General features: G+C 40.3%; 1 protein-coding gene across 3 annotated transcripts in view; it reads left to right on the forward strand.

Moving 5' to 3' along the window:
• The window catches only part of SLC39A11 (solute carrier family 39 member 11), a 496,966-nt gene that overhangs the window by 59,746 nt on the left and 417,568 nt on the right, over window positions 1-19,652 (forward strand). For all 3 annotated transcript variants that reach the window (XM_027873289.1, XM_027873287.1, XM_027873288.1), the window contains exon 4: window positions 11,991-12,149. In XM_027873289.1, the coding sequence (XP_027729090.1) occupies window positions 11,991-12,149 (159 nt within the window). The remainder of the gene's footprint in view (window positions 1-11,990; window positions 12,150-19,652) is intronic.

Raw genomic sequence — 19,652 nt, forward strand, 5'->3', positions numbered from 1 at the left:
ACAGTGAGAGGAGATGGATAAGGAAGACCTCTTTACCACATGTAATTGTGTGTTTATGGGGAGGAAGGGGTAGATAAAAAGCCATTGAATGAGCCAAAGTTGTCTGATGTAGATGGAGAATCAAGAGAGTGCATGTGGAAGAGCCATTCTGGTAATGCTAGTGAAAATTTTGTTAGTAAAACTGTAATGTATTTTTGGTATTTTATGTTAGGGATTTGTGATTTTGTCAGCCTCCATCAGACTTAGATCCAAACCTCAGAAAGGTTAAGTACGTTGTCCCTGGTGGTCACCCTGCTGGTAAGTTTCATAGCAGAATTTAAACTCAGGTCTTCTGGACTCCAATTCTAGCCACTGTCCACAGTGCTCAATACTTCTCATTTTTACAGTAACATAATATCAATAATTGCAATAATAGGATTCAGTAAAGGTACCTTTCTGAAAGGATGACTAAATAGTGAGTCAGTCATGAAAGGCTGAGGTGGGTAGAGTGGGTAACCTGAGGCCGGAAAGATGTGATCAGGGTACGGCTGTCATCTGTTTTCATTAATGAACTGAAAGCAGAAGGTGCTTCAGACCAGAGACTGGAACTGAGTAGAGGATGTGCTTGTCTCTGTTCTGTAATTTACTGATCTAAATAGGAAGTTTATTGATAGTATTCATACCACCAGGGATACGTACAAACATACCCACATAGACGTACACTGAAAGGGGACCTTTACTAATCTACTGTCACTGCCTTAGTCTCAATCTTTGTTGTCATCCTAAGAGATGAAGCACCATATCTAATTGTCTTAGGAGAGCAGCCTGTGCACATCTTTCCAAGTGGTTATGGCTGTCATTATTTTATACTCAGAATGAATCAGGGAGTTAGAGCCCTTTGTAAATACACCACTGTAGGATAGGCAGACCCCAGGCCTTTTGACCACAATAGTGTAAGGAGAGACAAGTTTGAAAGATTTCAGAAGTCTGATCAATATAGAAATCCATCATGACTTCAGAAGACTGATGATGAAGCATGCATGCCTCCTGTCTCTTGGCAGTGAGGTGATGGGTTAGAAGTACAGAATGAGATATACATTTTCAGATTTTGCTAATGTGTTGATTTTTTTTTTTGCTTGACTATATGTATTGGATATGGAGGGGGGTGGCTTTTATTTGAAAGGAAGAGGATTGTTGGGTGATGATAGTGATGCAAAAAAGGAGTGAAAGAAAAGAGCATTAGTTCAGCATTTAAGAAAAAACACAGGAGAGATAAGAAAGTTGAGAAGGTGAGATAGACAATATGGACAGTTTTATTACTGTTATGTTAAATACACTTAAAAAACCTACAAGCTGTATATAACAAAAGGTCATAGTTTTATATACAGTGCTTTTTTTTTCTTCTTTGTATGATGAAATGTTCATATTTGTTGTTTGCTAAATTCATAATAAAAAAACCCTTTTATTGAATGTATTCAACTCAGCACACATTTATTAAGCTCTTACTCTTTGCAAAGAATTTTACTAGTCACGGGGATACAAGAACAAAAATGAAACATTTTCAGCATTTGAGGAGTTTTTATTTTAAGAGGGATAGAACATATATGAGCTCAGTGGATAGAGTGCTGGGCCTGAAGTCAGAAAGACCTGAGTTCAAATACGACCTCAGACACTTGCTAACTGCCTGACTCGGGCAAGTCACTTAACCTCTGTTTGCTTTAATCCACTGGAGAAGGAAATTGCAAACCACTCTAATATCTTTGCCAAGAGAATCCCATGGACAGTATGGTCTGCAGGGTCATGAAGAGTTGGCCTCAACTAAATGACTGAACACAACAAGAATATTTGGGGGTGGGGAACTAAAAGTAAACAAAATATGTACAAAGCAATGCAAAATGATTTCATGAGGGAAATGGTGCTGACACCTGTCTATCAGAGGAGGCCTCATGTAGTTTGGAGGGAGCTGTGGATTCCATGAGGTGAGAGTGATGAGGGAGTACATCTGAAAGTGGAGAGCTACCTGTGCAGAAGCATAGAGGCTGGAAATGGAATGTTTTGTATAGGGAACAGTTTAACTAGACCAGAGAGTGAATGGCAGAGGGAGTCATATAAAATAAGTCTGAAAGGTAGGTGGGAGCCAGATGGTAGAGAGCCTTAAATGCTAGACTGATGATTTTTTAAAATTTTGTCCTAGAGGCAATAAGTAACCATTGACAATTTTTGAGTCGGGGGGGAGTGTGATATGGTCCCCTGAGTTTTAGGAATATCAGTTTACCAGCTATATGGGGGATGGATTGGAGAGGGGAAAGACTAAGCAGGTAGACTTAGAAGGCTATTAAATTAGGAGAATTAGGATGCTATTACAATAGTATAGGTGAGAGAGGTTAAAGGACTAAATTAGTGTAGAGTTTAAGTGAAGACAATGGGAGAGATGAGATGGATTCTATGGAGAAAGACTTGAGGAGACTTAGGAAGAGTGGAACGTAACCAGGTGGATGGTAACGCTCTGTAACGCTCTCAACAGAAATAGGGACACTTGGAGGAGGAGTTGTTTAATGAGTTATATTTTCTGTATGTTGAGTGAGATTTACAGGTCCTTCATGTCCACCAGACAGATGGATGACAGTGTGGGACTGGAAGTCAGAAGAGTGATGAGGGCATTGGATTTGGGAATTGTCTGCATTGAGATGATACTTGAACCCTTGTAGGCTGATGAGGTCACTGAGGGAAAGAATGTTCTTCGTTCATTGGTTGTTTGTTCTTCATTCTCGAAGAAGATGATCGCATCAGGAAGGTAATGTCATGACTTGCAAGTGAATTGGATTTAAGTGAGGGAGGATTGTGTAAAGTCACCAGCCTCATTTTCTCCTCCAGAGCCATCTGGGTCCAGTGGTGAGATATAGATCAGGATGACTGGAGATGGCCCTGTGGGAGAGAATGTAGGGAGATAAGAAGAGAGGGGCCCAGGACAGAGACTGGAAGGATGCCCGCTTTTTTTTTTTTGTATCTTCAGTACTTAGCATGGTGGCTGGCATGTAGTAGGAGTTTTAATAAGTGATTATTGACTGACCATATCTAGTATGGGAGAGGATGAAGATTTAGTAAAGGAGACTAGAAAGGAATGTTTGCTGGGTAGGAGGTGAACCAAGAGAGAATTGACACAAGCCAAGGCAGGAGATTGTGTTCAGGAGGAGGGGGTTGTTGACAGTGTCACAAGTTGCAGAGATGTCAAGTGGAATGTTAGGACTGAGAAATGACCATTGGATTTAGCAGTTATGATATCATTGGTGGCCATGAGAAGAGTGATGTCGATTGAATGGTGGGGTCAGAAGCCAGATTGCAAGATACTGAGAAGAGAGTGAGAGGTCAGCAAATAGAGGCAATGAATATAGTTGACACTTTCTAGAACCTTGACTGTGAAAGGTTGAAGAAATAGAGGATGTTAGCCAGGGGAGATGTGAGGTTTTGAAGGTTTTTTAAGGATGGGGGAGTAGTAGACATTTTTGTGGGCAGAAAGAAAGGAGTCAGTGTATAAGAACAAATGGATAATTTAAAAAAAGAGAAAGGTAGAAGTGTCAGCTTTATCAAGAAGGGCCACTTCTTTATCGGACACCATTGCAAAGGAGAAAATGATAGAATATAAAGGAGGAGGTTTTCATGGTGTGGAGTAAGGAGCTCACAGGAGAAGGTCTTTTTTTTTTAACAATAAAGTAAGAAGCAAGGTACTTGACTGAGAACGTGATGTAGGAGGTTTAGGAGAAAAGAGCTTTCGAACAGCTGTTGTGGAGTCTATGAAGGCAGAAGAATAAAAGAATTGCTGTACAGCAGTAAGAATTCAGTTGAGGTGAAGTCAGGTAGATTTGTAGGCACAGTGGTGTGATTTTGTTCAGGGTGAATAATGTGGGTGACCCAGAATTGGGGTTTGGTAAAGCATGACTGATGAAAACACAATAGAGGAAGAGAGAAGAAGGTTGACAGTAAATGGCTAAAATGGTTAACCATAGGGGCAAGAATGTGAGAGGAGAGAAGTGAAGCCAGAGTAGGGGTAATGAACTTGAAGAACAGGTAGGGGTGGAAGAGCTCTAGGTCACAGTGAACCAGAAGAATAGGTTTAAGAGAAATCCTGTTGAGTGAGAGAAGGAAGGATAGGAGGTTATGGAATAAAGGAGAGGAGTTTTATAGTTCTGGGTCATGGAGGTAAATGAGTGATGGTCAGGTTAAGGTTATGACCATCTTTGTGTGTTGCTGAGATGAGGAAAGAAATCATCGGAGTTTAGTAGGTTCATGAATGGGGAGGCAACAGTGTTCAAGGGGGCATCACCTGAAGTCCCCATGTATGAAGGCAGAGAAGAAAGTGGAGAGGAAGACTGAACTAGATATTGAACTTTGTGAGAAAAGTAGAATAAGCTGGATTCTTGATAGATGACTGTGACAAGGAGTTGGATCCAGTGATTAGAAATAAATGGTGTGAACCTCACAGGAAGGGAGGTGTTGGGTCTTAGAAGTGACAGCGAGGAGCAATCAGTATGCCTTTTCTTTTTCCTCCAGGCTTAGCATAGTGCCTGACATATACTTAGGTGCTTAATAAATGTTAGTTGACGATTGACTGACTGAGGGAAGGAATCTTCAGTACTAGAAGGGTTTGTTGACCAGGGATTCTATGCCTTCTGGGAAGAGGCAAGTTTTCATTAGCACAAAAAGCTAAAAAGACTGTGAAGCTCCTTATGGATTGTTTCATTCATTGTTTTTGCATCCCCAGGGCTTAGTGTTGCTGGTACTCAGTGCTTGGCATATGGTAGGTACTTAATAAGGGCTTACTAATTTAAGTAATAAATGCTTAAGAGGTCTAGGAAAAAGAAAAGTTTGTTAACTATCAAGTGGGACTTTCAGAGGGAGCAGTGGAACAGTAGGGTAGAGGAGAGTAAGAATTGTGGAAGTGAATTAAGGATGTGATTATGGGGAGAGAAAGGAGGGTGAGAAGATTTCACCTCAGCAGACATTGACTCTGACTCGTGGAGAGGAGCACAGAGTTTACTTGCTATAGGATTTCCAGTGCCATCAACCAATAGGGATTTCCGTCCTCCAAAATCCTGCGATGGCTGAGCCCGGAGTCATTGTTGGTGCTCACTATTGTGGTTCTGACTCTTAGAAGTCCAGGATCGTTTCCAGTTCTGAGACCCTAGTGTTAGAGAAACAGTGATTAGGTCCACTTCCTTTTCTTCACACCATTTCAAGAAGGTGGGAAATGAGGCACACACAAAGATCCCCTTGTGTATGCCATGGGCATTGACTTCCTGAGATTTTAATTGTCAGAAGCAAAGGCTACCTTTGGTATACTAAGGAAATGGATCTGTGATGACTTAGTCTCCCTCAGAGCAGGCCATCTATTGTGCCGGGTGCCTTAGAAGCTGGAGCCTGAGATGAATGTGAGATTCTCTTAGAGATCGATTTAATGCCTGTATTTTGCCTACCTATTCTTATCTACTTGAAGGGCTTGAATTCATGTCTGTGGCACAAGGGACAATAATTTGAGAGACATTTGTTGGTCCCTGTTGCAAGAGGGCTATTGGTGGGAGCCAGGATGGCAGATTAGAGGCAACCCAGCTGAATTCTGTCAACATTCCCCTCCAAACAACTTTAAAATAATGCCTCAGGTAAAATTTTGGAATGGCAGAGCCAACAAAAGTTCAGGAAGAAACATTTTTTCTGGCCTAAGAAAACTTATGAGGTTGACAGGAGAAGTTTGTAACACTGGGGTAGAGGCATGTCCAGGGCCTACATGTGAGGCAGCAGAAACAGCAGCTGCAGTAGGAGCAGCAGCTTTGGGAGCTCTGAGCCAAGAGTGATAAGGGGGTTGGAAAACTGGTCAGAAAAATTACAGGGCACCCTTTGCTGGCACTGATTGGCAACTCTGTTACCCATACACAGTTCTGGGTTGCAGTTCCAGTGAGGAAAGGAGTGCTGGTTGTCATTCACAAGGGAGGAGGGGCCCTGGTCACAGTTGTCAAGCAAAGAAGAGTGACAAAGCTTGTGGCTGCAAGGACCAATGGCACTTCCAGGGTAAAGACCAGAGGATAGATCAGTGACCATACCTCTCCCAGGATCATACCACCTTGGAAACATCAAAAACTTGCATTCCTCCAAAACAAGCTATGAAGCAGCAGCATGAAAAAGCCTGAAACTTGGAATAGTGTATCCCCACTCCCAGGGGAGCAGAGCCTAACTTTAACATAAAGTTCAAAGTTAAGAAATAGACTGGAAAAAAATGAGCAAATAACAAAGAATATGACCATAAAAACTACTGTGGTGGCAGGGAAAACCAAGTCATCAACTCAGAAGACAACATTGTGAAAACAGCTGCAAAACAAACAAACAAACCCTCAAAGAAAAATGTTATTTGGACCTAAACCCAGTAAGAATTCTTAGGAGAGGTAAAGAAAGAGATGAGTGATAGAGGGAAAATTGGGAAAAGAAATGAGAGTGAAGCAAGAAACTTATGAAAAGAGTCAACAGCTTGATAAAAGAGACACAAAAAAATACTGAAGAAAATATTGCCTTAAAAAACAGAACTAGCCTAATGGTAAAAGAGGCACAAAAATTCACTGAAGAAAAAAAAACTCCTTAAAAAGCAGAATTGGCTGAAAGGAAAAAGAGGTATAAAATTTTACTGAAGAAAAGAATTCCTTAAAAATTAGAATTGGGCAAGTAGAAGCTAATGACTCCATGAGACATCCATAAACAATAAAACAAAGTCAAAAGAATGAAAAAAATAGAAGAAAATGTGAACTATCACATTGGAAAAACAACTGACCTGCAAAATAGATTGAGAAAAGATAATTTAAGAATTATTGGACTTCCTAAAAACCATGATTGAAGAAAGAGCCTAGACATCATATTTCAAGAAATTATCAAGGGAAACAAACTGTCCTGATATCTTAGATCCAGAGAGTAAAATAGAAATCAAAAGAATCCACCAATCACCTCTTGAAAGAGACCCCAAAATGAAAACTCCGGCTAAATTCCAGAACTCCCAGATCAGAGAGAAAATACTTCAAGCAGCCAAAAAGAAACAATTCAAATGTTGTGGAGCCACAGTCAGGATCACGCAAGATTTAGCTGCTTCCACATTAAAGGAATGGAGGGCTTGGAATATGATATTTCAGAAGGCAAAGGAGCTAGTATTACAACTAAGAATCACCCACCCAGCAAAACTGAGCATACTCTTTCAGGTGAAAAAGTAAATATTTAATGAAATAGAGAACTTTCAGGCATTCCTGATGAAAAGACCAGAGCTGAATAGAAAATTTAACATTCAAACACAAGACTTAAGAGAAGTATAAAAGGGTAAACATGGAAGTATAATCATCAGAGACTTAATAAAGCTAAACTGTTTACATTCCTGTGTGGGAAGATGATATATGTAACTCCTAAGAACTTTATCATTATTAGGAGAGTTAAAAGGAATTTACATAGAGTGCATGATGGTGAGTCAATTGTGTTGGAATGATTTTTTAAAATGAAGAGGTGAGAAGGAGGCACGTACTGGTAGAAGGGGGGAAGGAAGAGGTAGAATGGGGAGAATTTTGTCACATAAAAGAGGTTTTCAAGGAAGAGCTTTTAAAATGGAGGATGTGTATACACACACACACACACACACACACACACACTCAGTGGTGTATAGAAATGTAACTTAACCCAGTAGGGAAATAGTAGGGGAAGGAGATTAGAGAAAGCAGGAACGGATGATAAAATGGAGGATAGATTAAAGGAAGGTCATGGTTAGAAGCAAAATAAACTTATTCTTATTTATTATTTTTGCTTTTTGGTGAGGCAGTTGGGATTAAGTGACTTGAACTCAGGTCCTCCTGACTCCAAGGCTGGAACTTTATGCACTGCACCACCAGGGAGGGAGAGAGGGAGAGAGAGGGAGAGGGAGAGAGGGAGAGAGGGAGAGAGGGAGAGAGGGAGAGAGGGAGAGGGGGAGAGAGAGAGAGAGAGAGAGAGAGAGAGAAAGAGAAAGAGAAAGAAACTAGAAACTAGAATCCAACAGTAAGTTGCTTAGGAGAGACATACTTGAAACAGAAAGACACATACAGGGTTAAAATAGAGGGCTGGAGCACAATCTAATGTGCTTCAGCTAAATTAAAGAAAGTCAGGGGGATAGCAATCAATATCTCAGACAAAGCAAAAGCAAAAATAGACCTAATTAAAAGGGATAGGCAGGGAAACTACATTTTGCTAAAAGATTCCATAGACAATGAAGAAAAATAAACATTTTTTGATAGCAAGTTTCTCTGATAAAGGCCTCATTTCTCAAATATAGACTGAGTATAGAACTGAGTCAAATTTCTAAAAATAAGAGATATTCCCCAGTTGAGCAACAGTCAAGGGATATAAACAGGCAGTTTTCAGAAGAAGAAATCAAATCTCTCTATAGTCATGTAAAAAATGCTTGAAATCACTATTGATGAGAGAAATTCAAATTAAAACAACTCTGAGGTAGCATCTCACACCTGTCAGAAATGACAAATACTGAAGAGGATGAGGGAAAAATAGGTATACTAATGAAATGTTGATGGAGTAGTGAACTGGTCCAACCATTCTGGAGAACAATATGGAACTATGTCCAAAGGGCTATAAAACTGTGCCTACTCTTTGACCCAGAAATACCACTACTAGGTCTGTATCCCAACAAGATCAAAGAGAAAGGAAAAGGATGTATAGGTACATCGTTTTTGTGGTAGCAAAGAATTGGAAATTGAGGGGATGCTTATCAATTGGTGAATGACTGACTAAGTTGAGGCATATGATTGTGATGGAATACTATTGTGCTATAAAAAATGATGAAGTAAGTAATTTCAGAAAAACATGGCAAGACCTGTATGAACTGATGCAAAATGAAGTGAGAACCAGGAAATTGTTGTGTACAATAAGAGCAATACTGTAATGATGATCAATTGTGAAACACAATTACTTTGATCAATACAATGACATAAGACAATTCCAAAAGACTTGTTAAGAAAAAATTCTGTCCACCTCCAGAGAGAGAACTGTTGAACTCTGCGTGCAAATTGAAATATAATTTTCTTACTTTCTTTATTTTTCTTACTTTTCCCCCATAATTTCACATGTATAGTTGATATCATATTTCTTGCCTTGGATGGGGAAGGTGGTGGGAGGAAGAGAATTTGAAACTCAAATTAAAAAGAAAGCAATGTTAAAAATAAATAAATAAATAAATAAATTAGTATATGTATGTATGTATGTATTTTAAAAGAGGGTTGTTGGCTCCATGAGCTTGGTCATGGGGTACTGATATGTAACTATTTGTCTTTTAGGATCTAAACACACTCCCGAAGCCCTTGATGTTTTAGTACCCATTTTCATTCTTTCATTGACATGGCCCACATAGCACCTGAGTGTTCTTTCTTTCCTGTCAAAACTTACCTTTCCTGTATCCTTTTCTCTCACAATATTGAGGAGAGATGAATGCAAATGACCTTATAGTGATGGAGTGGGTAACATTTAGCAGCAGATTGTATGTGGCAGGTAAGGGAAGAGATAATTTTAGTTTCTTTTATTACTGACTTGGGACTTTTTTTTCATATGGTTGTTGATATTTTGTTGTTCTTCTTTCAAGAACTGTCTGTTCATATCCCTTGACCATTTATCTATTGGGGAATGACTCTTGTTCTTACATTTTTGATTCTATTCCTTATATAGCTTAGCTATCAGAGTTTTGTCAGAGAAATTTACTACAAATATTTTTTCCGGTTAACTTGAAAAATTCCCTTCTAATTTTACCTGCATTGATTTGTTTGTGGCATTTCCCCCCCAATTTTATTTAATTAAAATAATTTTATATCCTGTAATACTCTATCTCTTCTTGGTCAAGAGCTTTCCTCTTATCTGTGGTTGAGAAAGGCATTTTCTTCTCTGCTTCTTTAATTTTTTTATGGTGTAACCTATTATATCAAGGTCATGTATCCAGTTATAACTTCTTGTGGTATATGGTGTGAGAGGACCTGAGTTCAAATCTGGCCTCAGACACATAACACTCACTAGCTGTGTAACTCTAGGCAAGTCACTTAACCCCAATTCCCTCACCAAAAAAAAAATGATGTTGACTTTTCCTGATCTTTCTGTCTTCAGGTATTTGAAGGTCTATTATATATAAAAGGAAAGTAGATATGTTCTGTGTTGTCCTAAGGCCAGTTGTAGAAAGGTAAATTTCCATTTAATGTAAAGAACTAACAGTTTTCCTGCACTAGTGCCTTTTGATCTGGAAGGGTGAGGTGGCTGAGAGGCCATCTAGATATTTTATCTATGAGGAAACTGAAACATATGCAGGTCAAGTGATTTTGTCTAGTGTCCTAAGAGTCAAGGATTGACCTTGAGATTTCAACCTGGGTGACTGGAAGGAGAGTGTTGCTCAAAGAGGATGACTTGCAAGAAGTGTGGGTTTGGGATGTTTTAGATAGGTTGAACTTGAGATGCACCATTAGCATCCAGGTAGAAATATACAGCAGGATTTTAGTGACTCGGCATCACGAGCTAGATTGTTTGGCTACATGATGTGAGTGTGATGTGTGTAGAGATGATAACTGACCACCTAGGAATTGATGAGATGACTGAGAGAGGGTATATAAACATGGGGACCCAGAACAGAGTTTTGGGGGACACCTATGCCTCATGCTGTAAAGGAAACTGAGAAGCAATGGTCTAACAAATAGAAGAACCAAGAAAGAAAGAAGACTGTTACAGAAGCCAAGGGAGGACAAGGTATTGAGATGGGCAGTACAGTCATAGCTGTAGAAGGGTCAAGTAGAATGAGAATTAAGAAAGAGCCACCAGAACAGCGATGGTAACTTTGAAGAGACCAGAAAAAACAGAGTGATAGGGCTAGAAGGGAGATGGCAAGGGGTTCAGAAGTGAGTGGAAATGGGGATAAGAAGTATGGACAATCCTTACTAGGAATTGAGATGTAGAATGGTAACTTGAGGGGCTAGCAGAGTCAAAAAACTGCCTTGTGAATTAGTGAGCTTCGTGTTAGAAAAAAAGTATTCAAGTAGGGGTTCAGTGACTATAGTCAGAGCTATTACAAATTTCTTTGTGGACACATCCAACTCTAGACTTTATGATTCTATGGTCAAGTGGCCTTAGAAGATTTCCAAAGTTTAGAATATTCTCAGTGATTCATTTTTATCCTTGATTTGTACACCTTGATTTATTACTTAATCTGATATATTGCCAGATCTAATGCCATTTTGGAAATAAACAGTTGTGGCCAGTTTCAAGCTCAGAAGATGCAATTTGGTACCAGGGAGCAAACTGTTCAAGAGTTATGCCTTTGGGTTGACTTAGATTGCTCTATTCTAGATGCTTTCTAGCTTACTATTGATTTCCCTAAAATGTGATGCCCAGAACTGAGTGCAGCACTCCAGTTATGATCGGTCTGAGGCAGAATGCAGTGGGACTATCACTTAGAAGAGAGTTAGTCAACATGTTCAGTTGTGTACCCACAATGCACAAAGCCCTATATGTTAGGACTGGGCGAGGTAGGTGATGATGGTGGGGGTGATGGGAAAGCAATAAAAACAATAATCCCCAGCCTTGAGGACCTTAGAATTTGGTAGGGCATATGAACACCCACTGACAAGACTTTTAAATAAGCACAAAATTGTACAGTACATACCACTGAGAGTGCTTAGAGGAGCTGAACTCAGGTTGAATGGCTGCTACCCAAATTTCTAACTCATTCTAACTGCTATTCACCCATTTTGCCCCATCCTTTATAAAAGGACACCTCTTATTGCCCGACAGTGTTAACTTCCAGGAGTTCTGAGGCTAGACCTTTGGTTCTCAGGGTACCTAGTGCCTAGAGGTAAGTGGTTGTTCAATATGAAGCAGCATTATGGGAATTGTCATACTTACTTGGGCTGACGTTGATGATCCAGCATGGAAGCCCTCTTGTGACTGTTTGAATGATTCTGGTGGCTTCCTTTCTTCAGGTCATGCTAGCTGCTTCCTATTGGTCGCTTCTGGCCCCTGCAATTGAGATGGCAGAATCCTCAGGAAATTTTGGTGCCTTTGCTTTCTTCCCTGTGGCAGTTGGCTTCACCTTTGGAGCATCTTTTGTCTACCTGGCTGATCTTCTGATGCCTTACTTGGTGAGTACCACTCAGCACCAGGCTTGACATGCAGCCAGGGACACCATTGATGGAATGTTGCAGAGTCCAGCGAAGATGGTTGTTCCTTGCTTTGTGCAGGACTTTTATTCCCATAAAAATATGTGTCTAAATCTCAGGCTCTCTGTCAAATAGGTAATGATCTGTAAACAAATTTGGAATGCTCTGAGGGTGCTTTTATTTAAAGAAATCTTTCTGAGAATCCTTCTTTAAAGTGAGGAATCTTTTTGTGATATGAACAATATCCTCCTCCTCATCCCCATTTATCTATGTGGTGTGTTCAGATTTTTATGTGTCATATTTATTATGAAAAAGAGCACACCCGAACTATTGCTGTGTGGGTGGGCATGTATATGTTTGAGTATGAATAATACAGAAGTAGAAGATACGGTCTGTCTTTAAAGAGCTAACAGAATAGTCAGAGAGATGGAATACATACTGGGAAAATGCCTTAGGAGCACTGATAAATCATAACCTTTCATCAGGTTTAAATGAATACAGTACAAACCAAGTCTTTGGGTGCTAAGTGGATGCAGAGTAGATGAGGCCATTAGGGTCAGGGAGCATCAGAAATCTCAGCCTCTTCTCTTGTGTGGGACTGACAGCTGGATAACAAAGAGCTCATAGATGTGTCGGTGCTTACAGGCAGCAAGAAGATCATAGGTTTAGAGCTCGAATGGGTCTTAAAGGTCATCAGATCTCCACTTTACAGATGAAGAAAGTGGGACCCAAAGAGATTGAAGTGACTTGCCCAAAGTCACGTAGCTAGTGAGTGGCAGAGCTGGGATTTGAACTCAGGTCTTCTGACTGCAAAGTCAGTGTTCTTGGTGCTAAAGTATAAGTCTACGGTTTGGTTGTGGTTGTTCGGTAAAGATAGCTGAGGCCGGGCCTTGATGTAAATGAGAACAAATGCTCGATCACACCTATGACCTGGAAGGCTGGTAAAGGTTACCATGGGCCCTCTTCCTTGTGCACAGGGAGATGAGGTCAGAGACTTGCAAGCATAAGCAGCTTGTCAGAAGTGAGCCAGTGGGAAGAGGCCATGAGGGATGCTCTGTGGATTGGGAGGAAAAAAAGGACTCAGAACCACTATTCCTAAAAACGAGCAGAAGAAAATCCACCTGGGTCACTGTTGGTTATAGAATAGCATGGTCAGACTACTGCAGCGAGTGTGCCATGTAACTTTCTGAGTCTCAGTTGCCTCATCTGTAAAATGATGAAGAAATTAGACTCAATCTCTGAAGTTCCTTTTGGACTTAGCAACTCTGACTAATATAGTGGCCCACCAAAGTTCCAAAGGACTCATGATGAAAATATTATCCACCTCCAGAGAAAGAGCTGATGGATTCAGAGTGCAGATGAAACATGTCTTTTTCCTTTCTTTTTCTTGCTTTCCTCCTCCTGCCTCCCCCAACCCCCCAATCATGGCTAATGTAGTGATTTGTTTTGCATAACTTTCTATTTGTAATGGGTTTTGTATCTCTTGCTTTTTCAGTGGATGGGGGAGCCTGTGGAGGAGGGAGAATATGTTAGAACTGAAAATAAAATAAATTGAATTTTAAAAATAAAATATCTTTCAGCTCTAGATCTTTGATCTAAGGTCCCAAATCTGTAATTTTATGATCTACGATCCCTTCCATCTCTAAATCTTATACGCTCTCTAGTAAGGCTATAAATGCAAATGTACAAGTCCTACATGTGGGACTATTTTCCAACCAAAGTATAAGCTAGAGGAGACAATGAGCAAGCGGCTGTAGGTGTGGTCTTTTTGACTAAATAGGAGCTCCTGTGAGCTAGGCTATTCATGCTGTCTTCAGTGTAATGGGGCTTTGATCCCAGTGACCAGTGAGGCAGCCTGAGCTTTCAGTTTTTTTCTTAGGGAATGACAAGGACTAAAGAAGAGGCCATGGTCTGAGTCCCTGGCCATCCTGCCTGGTGGGCTTGGGGACAGGGAGACTTGGTGAAGTTCCACTCATCCTGGGCAGAGGGGAGGAGAGAAGAGGACAGCGTGTGGGTGGTTTGAGAACTCGTTTAATTTAAAATGAAAGATTATCTGTGATCAGTTTTTTTTTATGGCAGTAACCATAGCAACAGTGTGTTGCTCCATCTTACTGTGATCCCATAATCAGGTTGTCAAGTCATCCACATGGTAATGGGCCTGGGAGGTTCTGGACGTGAGGTGCCATCCCTTGGGCCTGCCAGCAGTACCGCCCAGGCTTATGTGTAAGCTTGTCATTGGGCCAGATTCTGCCGTCTCTGATGGGAACAGCGTGCTGAGCTGTGGCCTTTTTTAGTAGGATGGCCTTTCAGCCTGGGCACTGAGGGTCAGCTGAGAGTTTCTGCACAGCCCCTGGCGTGTCTTATTCTGCTCACTCCCTCTCTCCACCCCCATCTGCCTGGGCTCAATCAGTGTTCAAAGACAGTCTCTTGTAGCCTTGTCCTTTACAGTGATTACAGGTCATCATTCACTGGTACTAGGGGGCCCAACTGTATTTGATCAGCTGCATGGAGTTAATCATTTTCACTGGACCCAGTAAACAGTTACTGCCTGATTTTTACCCTGTTGTACCTTTTCTTTCTCTTTCATCCATTTCCTTTTTTCCTTTCCCTTCCTCCTTCCTTTTCTTTTCCCTTTCTTTCATATTCGTACATTCCCATGCCTATCTGTTGGAGGTAGTCCTGCTATACTGGGGAGGCTGAGGAAGGCAGATGAGTGTGGGAGTTGTGGTCCTCAGTGGGCTGTGCAGATTGAATGTTTGTGTTGAGTTTGACATTAATGTGGTGAGCCTCCAGGGACAGGGCTCCGCCACTTACTTCTCCAGAGCAGGAATGACCTGGCCCAGGTTGGAAATAGAGCAGGTCAAAGCTCCCTGGTCAAGTAGGGCTGAACAAGGCCTGTGAGGAGCTCTTGTGTTTCCGGCTGGGTAAGATCAGGATTTTGTTGTTGTTCAGCCGTTTTCAGTCATATCCGACTCTTCATGACCCACTTTGGGGTTTTCTTGGCAAAGATACTGCAGTGGTTTGCCATTTCCTTCTCCAGTTCATTTTACAGATGAGGAAATTGAGGCAAACAGGGTGAAATAACTTGTCCATGGTCACACAGCTAGTAAGTGTACAAGGTTGGATTTGAACTCAGGAAGATGGGTCTTTATGACTCCCTCCACTATGTGCCACTTAGCTGCCCAAGATCAGGATACCCAGTCTTTAAACAAAACAAAGCAAAAAGCTGCCAGTGCCTTTCCTTATAGATGACCTCCCATCTACTCTGTGTATATATTTTATGTACCTAGTTAATAATAATAACATAATAGCTAACATTTATATAGCACTTACTGTGTGCCAGGCATTGTGCTAAGTGCTTTATAATTATTATCTCATTTGATTCTTACAGTAATCCAGGGAGGTAGGTGCTGTTACTGTCTCCCTTTTACAGATGAGGAAGCTGAGGCAGACAGAGGCTACTTGCCTGGGTCACAAAACTAGCAAGAGACTGAGGTTGGATTTTAGCCCTAGTCTTCCTGACTCCAGGTTCTGTACTCTATCCGTTGCACCACCAGCTGCCCCAATTAGTTATTTGTATGTTGTCTCCCCGAATTAGAATGTGGACTCCGGGAAGGCAAGGGATGGTGTTTTTACCTTTCGTTTGTATCCTTAGTGCTTAACGTCCTTACTAAAACGGCTTGTTGACTTACTGACTTATGTAAATCCAAACTGTTGTTCTTTGGTTAGGAGCAAAACATAAAAGTCTGAGTTACAGAATGTTTATAAAAGTTCATCTTATTATTTTTAAGTCTTTATAATAGTATTGCTAAGGAGATTAGGGTGGGGTGGCAGAGAACTTGTTAAAATCTGGCAAGAAGAGAGAGGACAGGACCGAACTTGTGATGTCATTGATATAGATGAGGAAGCTTAAGTAATATAGGGCTGTCCTTTCTCTGCAACAGAGTCTTAGTGTTGACTCAGTTGAGCATTGAGAGGTTAGTGACTTGCCCAAAGTCATATAGCTAGTATGTGGCTTCTCATTCTGAGGTCAGCTCTCTAGCCACTATCTCTGTCTCTCATCTCTATATCTATTATCTGTCTCTATCTCTATCCCTGTCTCTTAGAGAAAAAAGATAATCTCATTTATAATTAGTACACTCATTGAATGCAAATGTTGTTGCTGAAGTGGGACAAAATAGTTGGATGGCTTTCAAAATTGTTTTCCTTGGTTATGTTTTTTGTTTACTAAACTCTTTTTCATAGATAAAATTGTTGAAAACTGTTTGTGGTACCTGAATTAATGAGGTTCTGTTTATTCAACAAAACATTCACAAAGTGTCTACGGTGCACAGTCACTAGGCTTGGCAGTATGGGAAAGACGTGAAACAGTGCTGGCCTTCAGAGGAATTTAAAATCAAGTATTATTTTATTTTGTTTCCACATTATTTGTAAATATTTTTGATTCATTGGAGCTTAGTGCCAAGGTAGAATTTTGTTTAAATGTGAACTTGAGATCATAAAAGTGGGAAAAGGATCTACATGTACAAAAACATTTATTGCGGCTCTTTTTGTGGTGGCAAAGATTTGGAAATTGAGGGAGTGCCCATCAGTTGAGGAATGTCTGAACAAATTGTGGTATATGAAGGTAATGGAATACTATTGTGCTATAAGAAATGATGAGCAGGCAGATTTCGGAAAAACTTGGGAAGACTTGTAGAAGCTGATGCTGAGTGAAGTGAGGAGAACCAGGAGAACATTGTACACAGTAAAAACAACGTTGTGCAGTGATCAACTATGATTGACTTACTTCTCAGCAATATAATGCTTCAAGACAATTCCAAAAGACTTATGATGGAAAATGCTGTGCACATCCAGAGAAAGAGCTATGGAGTCTGAATGCAGATTGAAATATACTATTTTAACTTTTTTATGTGTGTGGTTTTTCTCTTTTGTTCTCTTTCTTCTTTCACAACATGACTGATGTGGAAATATGATTCTTTTTTCTTTTTCAGCCAAAGACAAGGTTTATTAGAACATCTGCCATGTTGGCCAGACTCTTAAAGAATTTAAGCATTTGTATCACTAATGCAAGCAGGCCAAATCTTAAGAATCCGAGCCCCTTAATGGAAATATGTTTCCATGATTGCACATGTATAGCCTATATCAGATTGCTTGCTATCTTGGGAGGGGGGAGGGAGGGAGAAAAATTTGGAACTCAAAATCTTATAAAAATGAATGTTGGAAACTATCTTTATATGTAATTGGAAAAAATAAAATACTATTTACAAAAAAAAAAAATGTGGACTTGACCCCTGACAAACTCCTGGTCTAGCTATTTGAGGTTCCTGTCATCAGTGAGCAGATGTGGCTGGGTCCAGAGCATTGGGTCTTGAGTCAGAGGGTCATCCATGTGACCTGGGGCAAGATACTTTGCTCATCAGGGACTCAAGTTTCTTCTTCAGCAGAATGAAGCATTTAGGTTAGTCTTAGTGCTAAATATTATGTTCCAATGAATAATAAATATTAACAATAGATTGATATTAATTTCTACTTGAGAGACTGTAGTAGAATGTCCCAGCAATTTCTGACCTTGACCCTCCTGTTCTATTCAGCATTTTAATTAATGACTTGAAAGAAGGCCCAGAGGAGTAGTTAACATGTTTCTCCAGGTCTAGAGATCTTTATAGATGATAAATGAAGCTGAGGTGACTTTTTTTTTGAGTTGATGGGGAAACTGAGACCCAGGGAATGAGGTCATTCATGACCTCTGTTGGTTGAGTCATTTAACCTCCCTAGGCCTGAGCTGCCTCTTCTTTAAAATGAGGGGATTGGACTGCTACCCTTCACTTGCCTTCCAGTTCAAAGTCTGTCGTCTGAGGCCTCGATTCCCTGATCCAATGATCTAACGTCTCTTTAAAACTTACATGGCGTTAAGATGGAATTTAATAGGGCTATAAGTAAATACAAATGTACACATGGAAAGTCTTACATTTGGGGTTTTTTTCAGCCAAAATACAAGCTGGAAAAGACATAACTAGTAAGCTGCTGTTCTTGAAGAATAGACCAAAGAGAGGTTCTCATGAACTATTTAGCTTGATGTTGTTTGCAGTGTGTTGTGACAGCTGAGAGTTTTTGGCTGTGTTAATTTGGAATGTATAGGGTGAGGAAGGCAAGTGATTATTCCATGTAGTTAGATCAAGGCAGACTTTATCTGGTGTGTTGTGCCTGCCCACTTCTGGGCTTCACATGTTAGGAAGAACACATTTAGGAAGAACCAGCTTTTGACCAGGACATTAGAAACCCTCTCATAGAATCACCAGTTGAAGGAATTGAGGAAGTTTAGCCTGGGCAGCTAGGTGGCACAGTGGATAGAGGCTGGGTGTGAAGTTTAGAAGACTCATCTTCCTGAGTTCCAATCTGGCTTTAGACACTTAACTAGCTGTGTGACCCTGGGCAAGTCACTTTACCCTGTTTGCCACAGTTTCCTCATCTGTACAAATGAGCTACAGAAGGAAATGGTAAACCACTTCAGTATCTTTGCCAAGAAAACTCTAAATGGGGTCACAGGAAGAGTCAGACAGGACTGAACAGCAACAGCCTGGAGAAACGACTTGGGTGTGGGCACACGATAACTCCCTTCAAGAATGTGAAGAAGCATTTTCATATGGGAGGAAGAATTAGATTTTTTTTTTTCTGCTTGGATCTGAAGAGTCCTAGCTGCTTCTATTCTAAGATGCAAGCCTGACCATGCTACTCTCCTGCTTAAAACCCCAATGTGGTGGAAGGCTTCCTTGAATTCTCCTGACATTCTCAGTGTGTCAGCAAAGCTGCTTGGTTCTCCCGCCATCTGCCTACCCTCCTTTGCCTTCATATACACAAATACACTTTTGGGTGTCCCCAAAGTCTTAGTGAAGTTTTGAGTTCTGATGGCTTCAAATGTGTTAGTGCTACCAACCCACCAAAAACCAGTATTTGAAATGTTAATTATGTAAAATTTGAAAATATTGGTGTCTTATTAAAATTCAACATAAATGTGATCTTGAACTATATATCACTCTAGTCAGTTTTTGAGCTTTGCAAGAACTTTAATTGTTGCTGCTCACTGGAAGAGTATTTGTAATTCTGGCCTCAAGATCATCCAAAAAACAAAGTTTTGATGCATACATGACAGTTTGATGTGACTGCACAAAGAAAAATCTAATGGAAATAGATTATGTGACCTCAATGGCCAGTCAAGAGGACTTCCTCTACTAGGCCACTGTTCTGAGAAAGTCCCATACAGCAGTTACCACATATATAATGCACAATGACAGGGTGATCCATCTTGTTAAAATTAAAAATTTATTATTCAATGATCACAAAACTCAGTAAGCATAAAAGAAATTGAGATGATTAAACTGCCAATTTTGGGAGCAATTTTGTAGCATTTATATTTTTGACATTAAAGCTTAGCACTTCACTAAGAATTTTGGGACATCTGTCTTTTATAAAAATAAAAACAAG

The sequence above is a fragment of the Vombatus ursinus genome, unplaced genomic scaffold (assembly GCF_900497805.2).
Source record: "Vombatus ursinus unplaced genomic scaffold, bare-nosed wombat genome assembly UNPS02014801.1, whole genome shotgun sequence".
In the NCBI taxonomy this organism is placed as follows: domain Eukaryota; kingdom Metazoa; phylum Chordata; class Mammalia; order Diprotodontia; family Vombatidae; genus Vombatus; species Vombatus ursinus.